Here is a 19,145-nt window from a genome sequence, read left to right as displayed (position 1 = left end):
GTTGACTATAAGCTAATGAGACATGGTTAAAAAACCTTTTTTTTCTGTTGGGGCAAAAAAAAGACTTTCAATGAAATAAATTGTTTAAAGGAAGAGATTTTTTTTTCTGTCTGAAATTGCCCATGAGAATATAGGTTTGAAAAAGAAAAAAGTTAATATATTCTACAGAAAATGCATCATGAGGAAACCTATGAAGAGTTAGGCATACTTTAAACTCATCATTTATTAATGTATAAACATAATATTAATATTTCCTGTATGAAATAATAGCAAATTCTGAACAGCAAGCAATTCAGAATTTTCTTTGTATGGTTATTAATGCTGACGAGTACCTTAAATTACAGTGTCATTCACATAGTGTAAATCTGGTTTATTACTTAAGGACTTGAATATGTTAAAGTTTTGATCTCATGAGCATTTTTAGTCACTAGGACATGATTTAACACAGTGGTAGTGATGAGTGACAATTAAGACTTAAAAGAGAAAGGAAATCAGTTCTTTTCTAACCTTTGCAAAGAACCAGCAGGTGTTATACCTCCCTTTGCCATAAAGCTTCAGGATGTTTTTGAAATTTCTGAATGGGAACTCATCATGTATGCAATGAGTTTTATATTTCAACTGCTGTTAATTGGTCCTAATTACTTGAACATTCCAGCAAATCTCTCTGAATCTCAGTGGAAGCAAAACTGTTGTAAAACTCTGACCCATTTGGTCAGTTAAGATCTTACACAGGCACATCTTCCAGTGTATAAAGCATTCCATTTTTATTCTGCACTACAGGAAAAGCTTTTCCAAGTTCCTCACCAGGTTTTAGAATTAGAATTGAAATTCTATTTTATTTGATTTGATGGTAATTTATTTTTCACCCCCCTATGGCCACTGAAGAAGCCTTCAGGTTTTCACTGTGCTGGGCAGTGTAAAGGTTCAGTCGTCCAAGAGGTTTGTGACACAGGGTCAAAAGTCAAATAACACTTCCCTTCCTGTACCAAACCTAACTCTAAGTGACTGTTCTTTTTACACTCAGTTGCATCTAAAATCATTAAATTGGTAGAATATTAAACCCTAGTGCCTGACAGAAATTCTTCATGAGACCTTCACCAGTAAGGTTTTTCTCATCCTTTAAAAATTGGACTAAGACATCTCCAGTAGAAAGGCTACTCAAATCATTTAGCATGTGCCTAAATCTAATTTTCCTCCAACAAATCTAACTTTCCTCTGACAAAACGTCAAAAAAGTTGGTTTGTTTAACAGATTTCTTTCTAAAACAGCTTGTGTACTACTTTTATCATAGTTCTTCTCTTTATATAATGTCTAAGTGCAATTCTAACCTTGATTGGCAAGGATGAAAATATTTTAAAATAAAATGTCACAAATTGTTCCCATAATCAATGCAGAGCTAAATTATTCATTAATGCTATCCTCAGAAAAAAGTGTAAACAGTATGTTTTATGATCTTACATCCTTAGAACTTGGTACTCCATTTTTCCCCATATTTATCACCTCCCAGAGCTTCTTACATTCATTTCTTTCAGAAGATCTAAAAGAAGTAATTGTGTGGGCTGTCTGATTTCTGTAGTGCAATAAGCAAATAGAAGCTCTCTTAATCAGTAAGGTTTTAAGTCATATACAATTCATTTATTTGGGGAAGCTAACCAGAGATTAATGCAATTCCTCACCATGACACTTTCTTCCTTCAACCTGAAGTATATACTGCCTTTAAAATGCAGTGTTGTGTATTTAAATATAGTAAACCAGTAACATTGCAGTATCTATGTTTTTTTCAACCTTATCCTCTTTTGAGCTAACATACTGTTGAAGATCGTCAGTGTAATTATTCTCCTGCTGGGAACAGGTATCCTTGTACTTCTCAGAAGAAATAAAAATGTTATCAGTAAGAGTATACTTCTATTATAATAATTTACTGTCTCTATTCTAATAACACTGGAAATCCAACAGCACCAAGGCTCAGATACTCTGCCTGCCATACTAATGAATAGATTAACAAGATCTCTGTCTTGTATTTGCACACATATATACATATAATCCCAAACCAAACTAGGTCTTTTTCTTATATCGGTTAGGAATATATTGATGTAAAAATAAAGTGAGGTAACTTGGTTGCGATAGATCTAATAAATAAAATGAAACTACTGCATTGAAAACCATTTCAAAAACTGTAACTAAATTTAGCCACCCTAAGTCAACTCTGCAGATATCTACAGGCATGCGTGGCCTATGCTGGCAGAAAGCATATAATTTATGCTAAGAATCGATTTCATAATCAAGCTAAGGAACCTCCCAAACCTGTTTCTACTGGTATCAGTATTGTTGTCCTACAATATCCATCAGTCATTATTCACAACAGTATCCATAAAGCCATCTAGGTACCTTAAAAACAAACAGATTTTGTTTGGCACATTGAAACAAACAAACAAAAAGTCTCAAAAAGTAAAGAATAGATTTTATATGTAGAGAGATGCATGTCTGATGTGCATATGCTGGATAAAGCTGTGGTTCCATATGCCATACCTCAGAAAGATAAATTGTTTTACAGCCATGCCATAATGAATACTGTATTAAGTTGGGGGGAGGGGAGGGGGGGGGGGTGCGGGAGAAGAGAGAAAAAGCACATACTTCTCCATTTTTAAACTGCTAGTATGGGTTTCTCTCTTCCTAACCTAAACTCTGCATACTGTTTACTGCTAATGTCTGAAATGAGAATCAGACGAGTACTCCTGTGCTAGCCAGCCTCCCTCTTCCTTCAGAAGAAACACACCCATTTATAACCAAAGCTGCATGTTTTCACACATCAGTCTTGCAGTGGTTGTCACTATTTGCTTTCTTTACCTTGTCTCAGGGGTTATCACAAAAGTTTTAGCATTGCCTTCAACTGCTCCCCTTCCAAATTATATTAATTACCTTTTTGTTTCATTTAATAATTGAAGTCTATGAAAATGTACCTAGACAAATTGAGAACTCTTTCTAACCAAATCTTGTAGCTTTGTGAGTGAAATTGCCCAAGATAAGCAGAGAACGGAAATGAGTTTAGATCACAAAGTTGCAAAACTGTATGTATGTACTAACCTGAAGTTCTGTGAATAATCCTGTTGACTTTGGAGGGATTACTTATAGTCCATGAAGTTAAGCAATCTGCCTAAGTGATTGCAAAATTGAAACCTTAGATAGACTGTAATTGGATTTTGAAAAAGGCTCAGAAATTGGATACACAGCTATAAACCACATGCCCTTAAAGAGGTATAAATCACAAAAAAATCACTTTTTTTTTAAGCTTATATATATGTGGACTAATGAACAGAATAAGATTCATTTCAAATTATCACTGATCATTAAATGTAAAGTCCTTGAAGCATGTCATATAAGTGAAAAGATATGAATCTTGGAAGGCATCCTTTTATTTACTTTCTTGTTACAACTCCAGCTACAATAAGTGAATTACTTGCATGACACAGTGAAAGGAAGTTAATAAAATATTAAAGTCAGGTGAAGATCAAAGATATATCCTTTAAATGTGCCTAATAATTAGGACAGAATCATATAAAATAAGTGCACTTATTACCAGTCATATTGTGCCGGATATTTGGAAAGCATGCCTACTTTATTTTAATTAGCCATCTCTTTCTCTTGGTTGCTTGGCCAAAGCCTCGTGATAAGGGAAAAAAAAATTGTAGCCATTGGTCAAAATGCTTGTAACAAATCTTGTTTTAAATTGAAGCTATTTATTCAGAAACCATTCTACTACTGCTGCAGTAATCAATGTGTTTTCCCTTGGAGTTGAACTGTTCCTGTGCTACTGGAGGACTATTGTTAATTGCCTGTAACTAAATGATTTCTGTGCTTCTGGATGTAACTCCCTGGCACCAGCTCATTTGTTGGGTTTAACAGAATGCCTGTCCCCCTAGGGGTTAGCCGAGTAATTTTCCTCTGCTACTTTCTACACTCAGTCTCAGCTCCTTAAGGAGGGCCAGATCTGTAATTTGAGCACTGTAACACAGAGGCTAAATAGATTTCAAAAGCTTTGCACTTTTTGTCTCTCCTCTCTGATGTGGAATTGTGCTGAAATTGAATCTTTTTAGTGCATAGCCAACTAGAGAAAACTTGAATTTCAGCAGGAGAAACAGATCACACTTCAAAGGGACTGTAATGCCTGCTGCAGCACACTGTGCTCAAATTGCGGTGCAAAAGGCAGAATAAAACATGAGGAAAAAATGTTATTTTGAAGGTAACCTTACACTCTAACCTTGCTGTTTTACTTTAATTTAGCCTGAACAGCCACTACTTCATTGCTGATATGGTTGATATACTCATCGCCAACATGACTGGCATTCACAGAGCACCTTCCAGGAGTACCCTCTCCTATGACAGAGTCAGAAGCACCCTTCTCAATTCACATTGTGAAAACCAAACCACAGAAAATGGCTTCGGTCACCTGAGGGTACAACAGCAGAGGCAGGACTGAACCTTCTCCTCCTCACATCTCCAGCTCAGCACAGCCCTGGGTGATGCTGTTCACAAAACACCTGTGGCAGCCCAAAGCCAGCTAGTGCCCCCTTAGCATGGTTTAGCATTCTGCAAAAACACTAACTCAAGGTCTGAAAACAATCAACTTGATCTGGTGTTATGCCCAGGCCACTGCGTGCCACCTTCCACGGTGCTGCCCAGATGTGGCTGTTCCACTCCCAGCCCTCTGGGGGTTTGCTCAGGCCTTTGCAGGGCTGGGTGTAAGGACACAGCACCCTGCAGGGCTGAGCACTGCTCCTCTCTGCCTCTGAAACCTGACAAATAGCACCTAAGACAGCGAGCGAATATGCACTGATAGATGTTGTCCAGCACAGAGGAAATTACAAGCCTGCTAAGCTAGACAAAGAAAGCATGAAGCTTATTTTGCAAATGCATCTGTTTAAGAAAGAACGCCCATATCCTTGTGCTCATAAATGATCATGATGGGCCTAGCAGCAACACCTGAAAAGCTGATTTCTAGTACATTTCAGGGTGACTTAGAGAATTTCGTTGTTTGCTTTGGTTGCCTAATATTAGACAAAATTAGGCAAAATTTTCATGTGTGTTCAGATTGACTTTACTGAAGTAAAAATACAGCCATAATCTTGAATTATTTTATGGGGGAATAGATAACTAAGAGGGACTCTGACGGCAAAAGTGATGCAGTGCATTAGTTTGATTTCATGCATAGTGAAAGAGAACAGATGACTACCTGCAGTTATTTTTCCCATTTAATTTCTAAATCATTAATTTAGGAAAATTTTTTGTTTTCCAGTTGTAAAGTTTTTCCTTGCATTTAATGAGTCATAACAGCAGGCACATAAATAGAGTATTTTGTGCCTAGCAACCCAAAATATTAAAGCCTTTCTTCTAGTTATCATTGAACAGCTGCGTCACCTGTAGTACAAAATGATAAACAGGGTATACTAAGCCAGTGCAGAGTAATTTCCATTTCCATTTATATTCTAAAATACTGTATCATTTGTCTATGCAAACAATATCTTGTTGGGGTTTTTTAATAACATCCCCCTCTCTGGACCAGAAAAGTATTGGAAGTCTGAAATAACAGTGTCGGTCATAAAAATATCGAACACAAAGGAGTTTCCAGCACAGTTTTGGAGACAATGACATGGAATATAAATGCCTCTTTATTTTTTTTTTTATTACACTTTTAGTGTCTTCTAGAGAGCAATGAAATCTTCTTACAGTTGCCTCAAAATAATAAAAAAAATGTGTGATTCTCAGTAGACACAGTGAAAATAAATGGAACTGTCACTTTCCTCTAACCTTTTATTTCTCTAATTGAATTGTATTGCGCTGGAGTATCATATCTGCATAACCACACACATAAAACAAAGGTTACTTTAGGGCTACCCTGCTTCACTTAGCTAGAAGCTGCCCACTGGAAAAGGATATTGTGAAAATAGAATGGAACTGAATTTTCTCCAGCACAGATTTTCATGAAGCAAACTGTATGTCTTGGATTTTCAAGATTTGAATTCTTGGCGTTCCTCAAAACTGATATTGAAAAAGTATGGATGGTCTTCAGATATGCCCCCTATTACTCATTTCAAATTACAGAAGTGTTAGTAATGCTCTTCCTCCTCCCACTCTCCTTTTTTAACATTGCCAGTATTCTTTCAATAAGCAAATGAAAAGTAACAACAAAATGGATGCCAGGTAGCAGCCTGGGCTTCCTTGAGTGTGCAGTGGTTACGACTGGGGGAGGTGATGTCTTATTACTTATGCACTGATAACTGGCCCCACTGAGGATACTGCTGGTGGTAGACAGTTGTGGCCACGTTTGACCAGAGTCCCGGTCCTCAGGAATGGATCCACATGGCAACAACATCAATCCGTCATGTGAGTCTCCAATGTTAGAGTGCAGCAAAGACACCAGGGGGTCGTGGTCTGAATGGGAATGTCAGAATGGACAAATTGGGATGGTTTGTTGTGACTACACCATAAGCCAACCCCACTGAGGGGAAGGGGAGAATGAAGATGCACTGCAGAACTGGGATACTGTGTCAAAGATACTAACATCTAACTGGGATGTGAGGCTGTGGGGTTCCTTGGGTAATTTGTCTTCACATCTCTCAAGTTCTTGGTGTTGTTGTTTTTTTATTATTATTATTATTATTTAAAAAATAAAATAAAATAAAATCCTTAGGGTAAACTTACCCGGTAGACTGGAACTCATCTTATTTGTGTGTGGGAAGAAACATTCACCTCTGCTTTCACTCGGCGTAGAATGTCAACATTTATCTGGGTAAAGTAACCTGTGATCTAACTATGGAGACAGGGAAGGAAGGGACTTGTCAAATACCTCTTACGTATATGCACATACTCATACACACAGACACACATCCCCAGCAGTTGTTATTTTTTAAATGAGCAATTCAGATGGTGTACCAAAGGAAAACCTAGTTTATTAATGAAAAAAAAAAAAAATCCATTCATTAAGTATTTCTTCAAAGGCTCATAAATGCAGTAATTAACATAAATAATCCATCAATCATTATTTTATTTTAATGTTTAACTTAAGTGTGAGGTATGCTGCTAATTTTTCTTTGGTTTGGAATGTGGTTGTTACTGCATTTTGTAATTCTTTGCAGAGCTGATGTACACAGTTGAGCTTGCTGGTGGGCTCGGTGCTATTCTGCTGCTGCTTGTTTGTTTAGTGACTATCTACAAGTGTTACAAGATAGAGATTATGCTGTTCTACAGGAATCATTTTGGAGCTGAAGAACTAGATGGAGGTAAGGCATCTTAGTACATTTTCTACTTTCTAAGCATGCCTGTCTTTTATTTCTGTCCACTCAGGCCCAAATTTCTTTTCAGTTCAAGATGTGTTAAAACTGCAATTTTTATTTATCACTGCATTAGGCATTGACTTGAATATGGATTCCTCATACAACACATTAGCAGCAGTGATTACTGAGCTGATCTACGTGCTGCTCTCTGGAGCTCCAGAAGACACCCATGTCTTCTAGATTTTTATTCCCAACACTGAATGTAAATTACCAACACTGATGCATCAAAGATTTTCACTTGCTGCCTGCACTGAAATGCAGCTTCACTTCTCCATAAGCTTCACTTGTCCATAAGCTAGGGAGTATCTACCCTAATTGTATTTGCCAAATAGGTAGAGGTTGAAGTAAATCTCAATTTACTGCTTGTTTAAACTGATCAGTTTCAATAAACAGTACTGAGTGTTTAGGAACGTACCCAGCAGTTCATTTTCTTGAGTTCATTTACTTAATCACTGAGAAAGCGGCTAATGGCCATTAAAGTTTTTCTGTGTTTCAAGGACTCCCAGCCTAAACAAAAGTAATCCACAGTGTATACACCAGTTTTTGTTGAATGCATCCATGCAATTTCTTTTCTTCTCTTTTTAAGCACTGAAGAAAAAGGTCATCTTTGCCTCTAGCTCTACTGTTCAAACCTGCTGTTGAACAGCGAACTGGGTTGAGCTGCAGGCTCTGATTAATTAGGTTTGGTTTCTTGGGTCAGAGTTCCTGGTGTTTTGTGCTACCACTACGTCTTTTGTGACAGGACCTTCTTTTTTACTGAAATACTAATAAAAGTCATTTTACAGTTCAAGGTAATTGCCTGTGGACAGAAGTCACCATGACTTATTAAAATAAATACCGGCTGATAAACAAGCGCTGGCCAAACCTGTCACCAAGAAGGGAGAAGGGTGGCAGCAGAATTAGAGGACCTTGTGTAAGGGAAAAACTTCCACAATAAGATCACTAGGGAGTGACCTGCTTCTGCCTCCCATCCAAAAATGCACAAGGATTCAAAATAGAATATGCTCAGAACAACAAGCCCAAGAACATTAGAACATTTTGTATGCTTCTGTTGGATGTGCAAAAAGGATGCACTAATATAGCAGCTGGGGGGTGGGGTGGGGAAGGGGATTGCAGGGGTGGGGCACAGTTATTCTACTTATTTACAGAGGAGGAAACTGAGGCCTAGAGGGACTATGACTTGTGGTGGATTTTGGCAGACACTTTTTTTTTTATCAGGAGTTGAGATATTGTCTTCTCCACAAAGCAGCCCTCAGTTTAAATGGGCATGTTTACTTGCATGAATTGTGTGAATTTACTAATAGTCATATTATATTAGGCAGAAATAAACAGCTTAATTATTAATTATTTAAATAGATGCAATTTAACGGTTTTTTTTCTTTCGGTATCAGTAATTCTTACTTTTACAGCTCTCATTTATTGTTATCTCAAGCAATTCCAATTTGTTTGCAAACTTACTCTACCAGGTGTCACACTCTTGTTCCATAACAAACACTGGTCACCTGTGAAGAACAATATTTTAATCACACATTTTTAACAACAAAAAAAGTGACCTCTAAAAGATACTGTTCTGAGATTCAAAAGGAGGAAAACCAATATCCATTCAGTTTATACTTCTCAGCAAAGACCATCATTAAAGAAGATAAAGCATGGATTCTTCTTAGATGATCAGCACAAACACTGGTAACTTGAGTTCTTAACCACAGTAATATGAGATTCCCAATGGAAATCTGCAGTTCCTACTGTATTCAATATACTAGCAACATGGATAAAACCCACTGTCCCAATGAAGTTACTGCAGCTGGCCTTCTTACTCTGTCTCTTTCACTTACACTCTTGCAAAAGCAAGAAGACAAAGAGAAAATGTCTCACAGAAGACCAAGTCATGGCTTCTGTGAAGAAATAAATTACAGACATACATTCATATTTTTTCCTTTGGCTTAGTTTGTTACTTACAGACATAAAATGCTGAACTCTAAAATCTTCTTTCAACCACATCTCCTGCAGTGCAACAGCGGAGCGCCCACATGCTATTCATAATTTACACCATGTTCTGTCATACTTGGGACAGCCTGTAGATAAGCAAACATCAAAATATCACAGGCTTTTTTTGTGTGCACTATACTGTACCAAGAGAGGATTTGAAACACTTTAGAAGTGAGTTCCAATTAAAATTTTCAGTTGAAAATCTCTTTTTAAAATGCAATACTTCATTTCTTCCCTGATCAGAGAACAAGCCCTTCAGGTTGTCAAATCTCATCACAATTCCTTTTTCCTTTGAAAGCCTTAGACACATCATTTAGTTTCAGGGTAACATACACATTTCTGTGGGAGGCATGGGTAAATTGTGAGAAATATTTGAAAATAAAGTATTTAACCCTTACAGCTAATGCAACTTTACTACTTTCTGTAGGGCCACTGCAAATTAAGAAAGTGATCACAGCTGCTGATTCCTCGTTTCGGTAACTTGCAGCTTTGAATTTCCCATCTTCTCCCTCATGCTGGGGACTAGGCTCTCCTGTTTTTTTCTCGCTCCTACAAACACTAACTCAGTCTCATCTTTATTGTCTTCTGGGAATGAGCATTGAAACCCTTTTTTCTGTTTTCATGGTTAGTTCCTTGCCTTTCCTACTAAATGGGAATATAATCAAATCCAGTGTATATTTTACTGCTTTTCCTCCCACTCTGCTTGCACTCCACACAGGGGGACCGCAAGACGGACACCATATTGTGTCCTTCAGTGTAGAGCTGTGCCACATGTCGGTGTTTAGTCAGGGGACCTCATTGTGAAAGTCTGATACATCCCCTGGGAGATGGAGCACAGGGGCAATAAAAGCACTGACCCTGGGCAAAGCGGTAGTTTTCTCACCTGCAGGTACTTGGCATGACCTTGCATCTCAGAAGTACAACTCACCTCTACCTGTTTGGCGGTCAGAAACTCCCAAATCTGCTTACATGGAGAATTTCAGTTTAATATGTCTCCACATAATGTAACAAAAAGGATACATTGAAGTGGTATGCAAACAAAGAAATGCCCAGTATTATTCTGAAAACAACAAAATTTTCAGAAATAGATACTTTGCTGGGAAATTCTGAGGGCTGATCATTGTTAAATGTCAGGCAACCTTTTCAGGTTTGCAGCTCTAAACTTAAAAGCTTACTTTAAAAAGCCTTGTCCATAAAGTGCACTCCATTAAGGAGTAACACATTATTAGTAAAAGCCACTTTTAGAAGTCATTATTTCTTCCATTTGCTGTCCATTGAGCTCCAGCACAAGAGATTACAGCACGTTCGTCCTCTGAGGAGTGTTTTAGTAGTTACCATTTATATCTTTTTATTTTCCAGGGATCTTCTCTTGCTGCCTTTCCCAGTTTTTAAATAACTTGATGAACAAACTAAGTATCGTACTTTAACTACCAGAGAAGAATAAAAATGCAAGTAAACATTTACAAGTGTAAATAAGTAAGGGGTGAACACTATCATAAAAAGGAGAAATTTTACATTAAGAGGCTGGTATTAAAATGGATAAGATTAAAAAAATAGCAATTAAAGGGAAAGTCTGAAAAAATGTGCTGTAAATAGTTTTATAATGAAATTTACTAAAAATTTCCTTTCTCTCAGCTCGGCTGATGAGAAGTCAAGCTTTAGGTTCAAGAACAAAAAAAACCCCTATAGGCAGCTGATAACTAGAAAGTAAGAGCTTTGCTTAGTAGCTGGTATGATGACCTTCTCAGTGATCCTTGGGGCCTTTATGTCTCATCAGCTGTTTCTACAGTGGTGGACAGGAGCACTGCATGTTGTCCTTGATCTTCTTCTCAGCTGTGCAGCTGGGGTGCAGGCAGGGAAGGCACCTGGGAGCCATAGCTGGGGAGTTCTCTGGTTTCACTTTCAATTCTGCAGGTTACCGCTTCCCTTCCTTCCCCTTTGCTAAAAAAACCCAAAGTGCTCCTAACATGATTAAAGTATGTCACTGCTAAGCTCTATAAATTCAGGAAATTGTGTTTGGCTTTGGTACATGACATCTATAGCGGCTGTTTCTTGGCAGTGCTGATTGCACTTTCTTAGGAGATGAGTTTCTACTGCTTGCTAAGGGGAAGCAAATCAATGCTCAGATTAGGAGACTGGTGAAACAGTTTCTGCCTTGAAGTCTCTGTTGCACCTGGGAGTCCTTAGGTAACCATGATTTTTGTCATTAGTATTATTTAGCTGCAAAAGGCTAAGCAGGGTTCACGGACAAATCTATGGGATTGACCAGATAATACTAACTGTAGAAGACAAGAGCAGGTAAGACATACTCTGCCGTGGTTTCCTGGGTTGAACCCCAGTAAACCTCTTACCAGCAAGGAAAGGCAATGCTTTGAGATTCTTCATGTTTCAGTGTGACTTGGTTGCTAACTTTCGAATGTAACTTTTGCCAATGGCTTAGGCGCTGCCAAAGCACTTATGTTAATGAGTATGCTATGCAAGTATAGCATACTGGAATTACTGCTGAAGTTAGTGACTTTGCAATTACAAAATCTTCCCTGGGGACCCATAGAATAAGTTTGCAATAGCAGCCTTGCCACCGTGTATCTATTCTTATTGGCCATGGCAAATTGTAGCAATAAGAAATGCACCTCTATGAATATAAATTTCAAATTCTATTAAAATCACCTTTAGAAAAACACAGCTTTCATCTTTCTAAATATTACTGGTTACAGAAAGGGATTCCTATCTTATTTAGTTGCAGTTTTATTGTTGAAGAACTGCTTCTTTTAACTTTTCCTGTTTATGTTGTTTATTTACATCTGAAATGCAATTCAAACAATAAAATCTCAATTTATATTTTCACTGAAGAAGAGATTTTCTAGGTTCTGTCCTTGAAACTTACTAATTCAAAATCCTGCTTCGTTCTCTTTTCCTGTTTCATAGACTCTAAACTACAGATATATATAAATATTTAAAAAATAAAATAACAATATCACCAAGATTATCTTTAGATTCTAAACTAAAAGATTTTTATAGGTTAGAAATTCCAAATGTAAAATAGAAAAAAAAAATAAAATTGCAATATAGAAATCAATGAAGACTGAGATACCTTTTGTTCCTCAACCAGCACCTCTGCCAAATGGTTCTAAGCTTTAAAGTTTTTATATCAAAGGCCAAAGAACATTTCAGATTTCAAAAGTAAATGAGATAAACACAGCATATTGGCATCTGATTTCAACAATCTTAAACTGAAAGTTTCTTTCCAAGCCATTTCTCCCTTAAGTTTGGTTTATATTAACTTTTTGCTGCTTTTGCCTAGATCAAGGCTGTCTTAGCTCTGGTTTTCAAAATACTTAACCCAATGACAAGATACAAGTACTGTCACTGAGATCAACAAAACTAAGGAATATACATAAAATTAAGCATGTGTTTTATACAGGTAACTAGTTACTTTGTTGAATTAAGACCATAATAAAAGCATCACTTCTTGATGATTTTTATTTAAGAAATTTTTCCATTATAGAAAAAAATCATATTCCTCCGTTTCCAGACTTTACATGACAGTCTTTATTAGTGTCTTTTCCTACTTTCTAGCAAGTAACTAGTTTCTTCCAATCTTTCATAGATAACTATTATGCTATGTTTCCAGCTAGGTAGTTACCATTTAGGTTTTCAATATCTACTAACAATACAGGGGGTTTTAGCTTGGTGTTTGACCTGCAAATAATTCACAGCAACCAAGAGAATAATTTAGATCATCATCTTTTAACCTCTTTATTTTTTAATGTTCTGAAACTCTTACAAGACCTTATGAATGTTCATATATGTCAAGGGCAACTTCTAAGATTAATGTTTCATCAGGTTTTTATGTTGAAAGTAGAATAAGTAGAATGTGTTCAGTAGTAATAATAAATTTAAAATTCTGTGTTAATGAGAATGACTGAGAAACATTTGAGATGCTCTCTTCATTTAGTTAGGAATACAAAATCAGCCTAAATATAAGAGAAAAAAACTTTAATAATAGGTTATTCAGTTTAAATAAGTAATATTCTATCTTACTTATCTACCAATGACAAATTTAACTGTAATTACAGAAAACCAGTGAAAATATAGCTTACAAAGAGAATTTATTTCACACTTGGAATCATCTTATCGTATTACTTTTTTGGCTGAACTTTTGTCTGCTGGGAATCACTCCCAATTTTGAAGAAATGTCAAAAGCAAGATTGATATCTTGGGGTTCTCATAGATGTTCTTATAACATCAACTTTTTAACTGGTATTTCTTTTATTTTGTCATGTTCTTTAGACTTCCAAAATTCGATATGGCTTGGGGAGGGGGGAGAAGAAATAAGAGGAGAAAAAAAGGGGGGGGGGGGGGGGGGGAAGTATGTCCATTGCTTTAATATTTTCATAAATGTGTCTACTATGGACAAAAGGGACAAAGGACTTTACTTTTTTTCTGGTCTATGGTGCGGAGAATACTCAAGATCACTTTTAGAATTATTTGCGCTTTTTTAACCTATTCCCCAGTGCTGCATTTACAAAATTTTCCTCTGATTCACCATTACCCACTCTGCACAAGGATATGAATTATCATTAGGAATGTCACACTTAACAAATATTTTTCCGTGGAAGAAGCTGGTGTTGGTATTCTTAATTTTTATTAACAATAAAAGGGCTTGACATTTAAAAATAAAGGAAAATGTTAAGGTGATATTCATAAGCAACAGTAAATAGTGTAAGGAAAATTATAAACATTTTGAAAGACTTAGGATTTGGGCATTTTACTCAGCTAAGCATTTAAATTACTTTTTCCATTACCTTAAGGGTGATGAACATTATTGCATTGTGTACATTAAATATGGTCCCACAAATAATGATACAAATACAGAGTTTGAAATGTCATAATCATTATAATTTTGAAGCAAGTGCAGTCTCTGTGAAATCTTGAAAGCCCACTAGTTTGCAACTCTTCCTGAATACAGCACTTTTTTTAAAGAGGAAAGCCCCCTGCAATCAATTTGACTCCAACTCCCTGCAGCACGGGGAGGATCCAGTCTGCCATTTCTAAGAACCTCACTTGAAATCCTGAAACTCCAAGGTAAATCAGCACATTGCTCCTACACTCCAATAATGAGTATCTGAGTCTTTACTAGGCTGGCATGTGCTCTGGTGAAGAGGAGGGGAATCATCTCTCCAGTTTCCTATTGATCTAGAAATGGGAGATCTGCAGGAGCCAGACGTATTGCTGGCTATTCCTAGCTGCAGAGCAGCCTGTGTGTGATCAGCTGCCTTCAGTGCACCAAATGTTTCTGTAGGAGCTGCTAATTACTCTGAAGGATTTCAGGACGCACAGAGGCATGGCTTGACCCTAGTGTCCAAGTCTTACAGCTTCATTAACATAAGATTCACTGTGAAACACAACATTGCAGAATTTCTTTTTGTTTTGATCTTTTAATCTGTCTTGTGTTAAATGTGTCATGTCAGCTGAAAGATAGAATTTATCATCTGCTTGAACACGACTGATAAGAAAAAACTCAGTCTATAAAGGCTTTTTTGCTATTTTTATTTTTCCATCCAGATATATATCATTTTTCTGCCCCCATTAGCAGAAATATCTGCAGTGTTTAAGGTTTAATGAACCCTCAAAGGCCCAGACTGCTAACTTCTTGAAGCGTAACATGGAAATCACTAGAAAACATGTACATTTACAACACAAATGCAAGGCTGAATCTGTTTGGTGGTCTCTGTAGAAGAGAAAGTTTTATCTATCTTTCTGTAGGCACCAGCTTACTTACCATTTCTTCATGTGTGGTTGCTAAAAGAGCATGCATACCGATAAGTTCTTAGATGTCTGATAGCAATTTACTTACCCAAAGATCCCATTTGCATGTGTCAAAGTAGATGCATATAGAGTCTGGGTTTCATTTTATGCTTACGTTGAGCCTTTAAGTGACTGCTGCTGAGCACATCCTTGGAATAACAAGCAGCATTTGAAACTTCATCCTCTAAAACTTTATATTGCTTCTGCTGGATTATCACTGTAGAAAGTTACAGGGAGTATGATCACAAAGTCACAGAATGGTCAGGGTAGGAAGGGACCTCTGGAGATCATCTAGTCCAAACCCCTGCTAAAGCAGGTTCACCTAGAGCAGGTTGCACAGACTCACGTTCAGGTGGGTTTACAATCTCTCCAAAGAAGGAGACTCCACAACATCTCTGGCAGCCTGTTCCACTGTTCTGTCATCCCCAAAGTAAAGAAGTTCTTCCTCATACTCAGACAGAACTGCCTGTGTTGCGGTTTGTGCCCATTGCCCCTTGGCCTGTTGCTGGGCCCTGTTGAAAAAAGCCTGGTCCCATCCTCCTGACACTCACTCTGAAGTTGTTTGTAGACATTGATAAGATCCCCTCTCAGTCTTTTCTTCTCCAGGCTAAACAAGCCCAGCTCTCTCAGCCTTTCCTCATAAGAGAGATGCCCCAGGCCCCTCATCATCTTTGCAGCCTTTGCTGGACCCTCTCCAGCAGTTCCCTGTCTCTCCTGAACTGGGGAGCCCAGCACTGGACACAGCACTCCAGATGGGGCCTCACCAGGGCAGAGCAGAGGGCAGGATCACCTTCCTCAACCTGCTGGCCGTGCTCCTCCTAATGCACCCCAGGATTCCGTTGGCCTTCTTGGCCACGTGCACACTGCTGGCTCATGGGAAACTTGGTGTCCACCAGAACTCCCAGTCCTTCCCCACAGAGCTGCCTTCCCTTCAGCAGGTCAGTTCCCAACCTGTACTGGTGCATGGGGGGGTTGTTCCTCCCCAGGTGCAGGACCTCACACTTGCCTATGTTGAACTCCATGAGGTTCCTCTCCGCCCAACTCTCCAGCCTGTCCAGGTCTCGCTGAATGGCAGCGCAGCCTCCTGGTGAATCAGCCACTCCTCCCAGTTTGGTATCATCAGCAAACTTGTTGAGGGTACATTCTGTCCCTTCACCCAGGTCATTATAAGCTGAATGTGATGGGACCCAGTACTGACCCCTGCAGAGCCCACCAGCGACAGGCCTCCAGCTGGACTCTGTGCCACTGATCACAGCCCTCTGAGCTCTGCCATTCAGTCAGTTCTCAATCCACCTGAAAGTCTGCTCATCTAACCCACACTCCCTGAGCTTACCTGTGAAGATGTTACAGACACAGTGTAAAAAACCTTACTGAAATCAAGGTAGACAACATTCACTACTCTCCCCTCATCTACCCAGCCAGTCATTCCATCATAGGCTGTCAGGTCAGTATGATAACATATTCTACATTTGGATAAGTACTGAAAGGAATGGACAGCAATAAGGAATGCATGCTGTAATGAAGTAACAGGTGTTTTGGCTAAAATCCCGGGCCACTAACAGTAGTAACGTTTCAGTGTGTTATTAATGAAGCTGGGATTTCACCCTCAATTTTTACCCCTAAGACTTATCCAATTTTGTCAGACCTGTAGCTGAGCACAGCTCCATGTTTATTACTCAGTGTCCTCACTCTCTTTCTACTCAATAAAGAGTTAAAATGATTGTATGTGACAGTCCGTTTTGACCAGAGTCTTTGCAGTACCAGTAGTTTTGAGCTGACTGAAATATTTTTGGATTGAATGCATCATACCTCGAGCACAGGCTGTATTTGAGCCTGCTGTGATGAACTAATCCAGAGCTTGCACATGCTTTCATGGTTATCTGCAGTGCAATAACGAAGACATTTTTTGCATCAAGTCTGGTTGAATTTGGCCATGCAAAGTCTGCTTTAGGTTTTGTTTCAATAGTTTCAATTAATGGATACAACAAAACTTCACAGACATGGAGGCTGTTGAGTTGAAGAGCTTCATTCTAGCTATATACAACCTGTAGGCAGCAGAAAGCAACTACAAACCACATAACTGAAGAGGATCACTTGTCCATTCACAAAGAATGGGAAGAGGAAATTCATTATACTAAACTGTTTCAAAATATTGCTGTTGCATGATACTGTATCTCATACTCAGCTGTGTTCACTAAATTAAAGGACAGCCATTACATAATACAGCTCTGCAACATACCTGGAGGCAAAGCAAGATGATTTATTCTGATACGTTTCTAAAAAAAATGGTTAAGGGAATAAAAGTGCTTTCAGATAAAAAAGTATATGTAGATAATTGCTTTCAATCTCCACGGGAAAGCAAAAAAGTTTCAGGTTAAATGATCAACATCCCTGCCTTTGGTTATTAGCAGGTATTTTTCTTCCTAAGTGTGGGAAGAAACAGTGAGTAACTATATTCCAGTTTATTGCTAGTGCGCAGGAGCCTGACAAAACCAAGTCTTTGAAATGGCATCATCTATATCTAAAGCCAAAGTGCAAGCAACAATCACATTTTCATTTTAAGGATTCTTGGATGGAAGACTTAATTGTTTGCTGATGAAGGGAAATAAGGAAATTCTCATTTTAAAGAAAAGCTTAATTTGCCACTGAATATTAGATCCAGACAGCATCTGTACTTATTGAATAGCCAAATCTGTAGTTATCATACTACATAATAATATAAGTAGTAATATCCAGTCCTTTGTGACTTCATTTGTGATTAGGACCAGATCAGAAATTTTCTGGTGAAGTTTTTTCTTTTTCTTGGAAAAGGCAGATATACTGACACCAAATATTTTCATGGATAAAATACCTGTTCCAGTGAATGGTCCAGAAAACACAAAGGTGTGATGGATTTTTGCATGCTTGCTGGGAGTCTGGGGAATTCCAGGTGTGTTGCTCAAAGGAAGGAACATGGGAAACAGCCCAAGAGCAAAGGACTTGAGAGAAAAGCCAAAAGCCTCCTGCTTCCATGTAACGTGGCCAAAAGACTGGCAAGGTGCAAGCCCCAGCTCCCAGGGTTTGACTCAGCCATAAGATCTGGATGTCTGCAGGCTCCCACCTCTCCCTCTCAGCCCATTGGGACAGCACATTAAAAACCATTAATTAGGATCAGAAATATTCTTTAGAATGTAGGCATCAGTCCCACCCATTACAAGCAGGAGTAGGTGGGAGCATTTAACTGAGAAAAACCACAGGAAGAGACACTAACTACTGTGTATTTAAGTACTTTCCTGGAGATAGGAGATTTCAACAATCTCTTAAGTTCTCAATTTTTCATTAAAAATTAAATTCTACATTTTTTTACTATCTGTAACAATTAGAGAAAATAGCAAATAATGCCATAGCTCTTTGATCACATCACAGAAAAGACAGCTTCTGATGGCTGTATAGCTATCTGCCTGCTGTAGTTCTTAAAATGTTTCACAAAGCTGGCAATGTAACCCAAATAATTTTAATTAACTAAAAGCAGGCTAATACATAAATATCACAGAAGTAAAATGAAGGCATATGTGATCATCCCCTGTGTATTCCAGGCATTTCACCTTTTGCAAATTAACTGCTCATGCCAGTATGTCAGCCCATCAGATAACGAAATTACCACATAAGGTATTTCTGCTGTAAGCTGAACTTTTTTACTTTTTGTCAAAGTAAGTTTAAAAAAACCTGACAGATGGGGAATATAATAGCTCAGGGAAACCACTGTGCTAATGCATCTAACAGTTTCCCAAACTGGACTACATATGTTGCTGGATTGGAGTTTAAATGAATTCACAATTGCCTGGACCCTTTAAGTAGATATAGACATTGTGTAGATCCTGGCTATTCTTTGTCCTTCAAATGCTATTAAAACTAGGGAACTGGGATGAAAAGAAATGTTCCCTGAAATACAGGGTGTTACAGTTGTAGTCAGTGGAAATGCTGGAGCTGCCATGGTATGAAAAATGTGTATTTCAAATACATGCATTAGTGTGATATTTA

The 19,145-nt window shown here is 38.0% G+C and overlaps 1 protein-coding gene across 1 annotated transcript in view; it reads left to right on the top strand.

Annotated features, from left to right (window-relative positions):
* The window catches only part of IL1RAPL1 (interleukin 1 receptor accessory protein like 1), a 766,332-nt gene that overhangs the window by 736,150 nt on the left and 11,037 nt on the right, over nt 1-19,145 (top strand). Inside the window, exon 9 of the mRNA XM_055702973.1 lies at nt 7,134-7,277. Coding sequence (XP_055558948.1) covers nt 7,134-7,277 — 144 coding nt within the window. The remainder of the gene's footprint in view (nt 1-7,133; nt 7,278-19,145) is intronic.

This window comes from Falco cherrug, chromosome 2, assembly GCF_023634085.1.
Source record: "Falco cherrug isolate bFalChe1 chromosome 2, bFalChe1.pri, whole genome shotgun sequence".
In the NCBI taxonomy this organism is placed as follows: domain Eukaryota; kingdom Metazoa; phylum Chordata; class Aves; order Falconiformes; family Falconidae; genus Falco; species Falco cherrug.
This window is presented reverse-complemented; position numbering and strand designations above follow the sequence as displayed.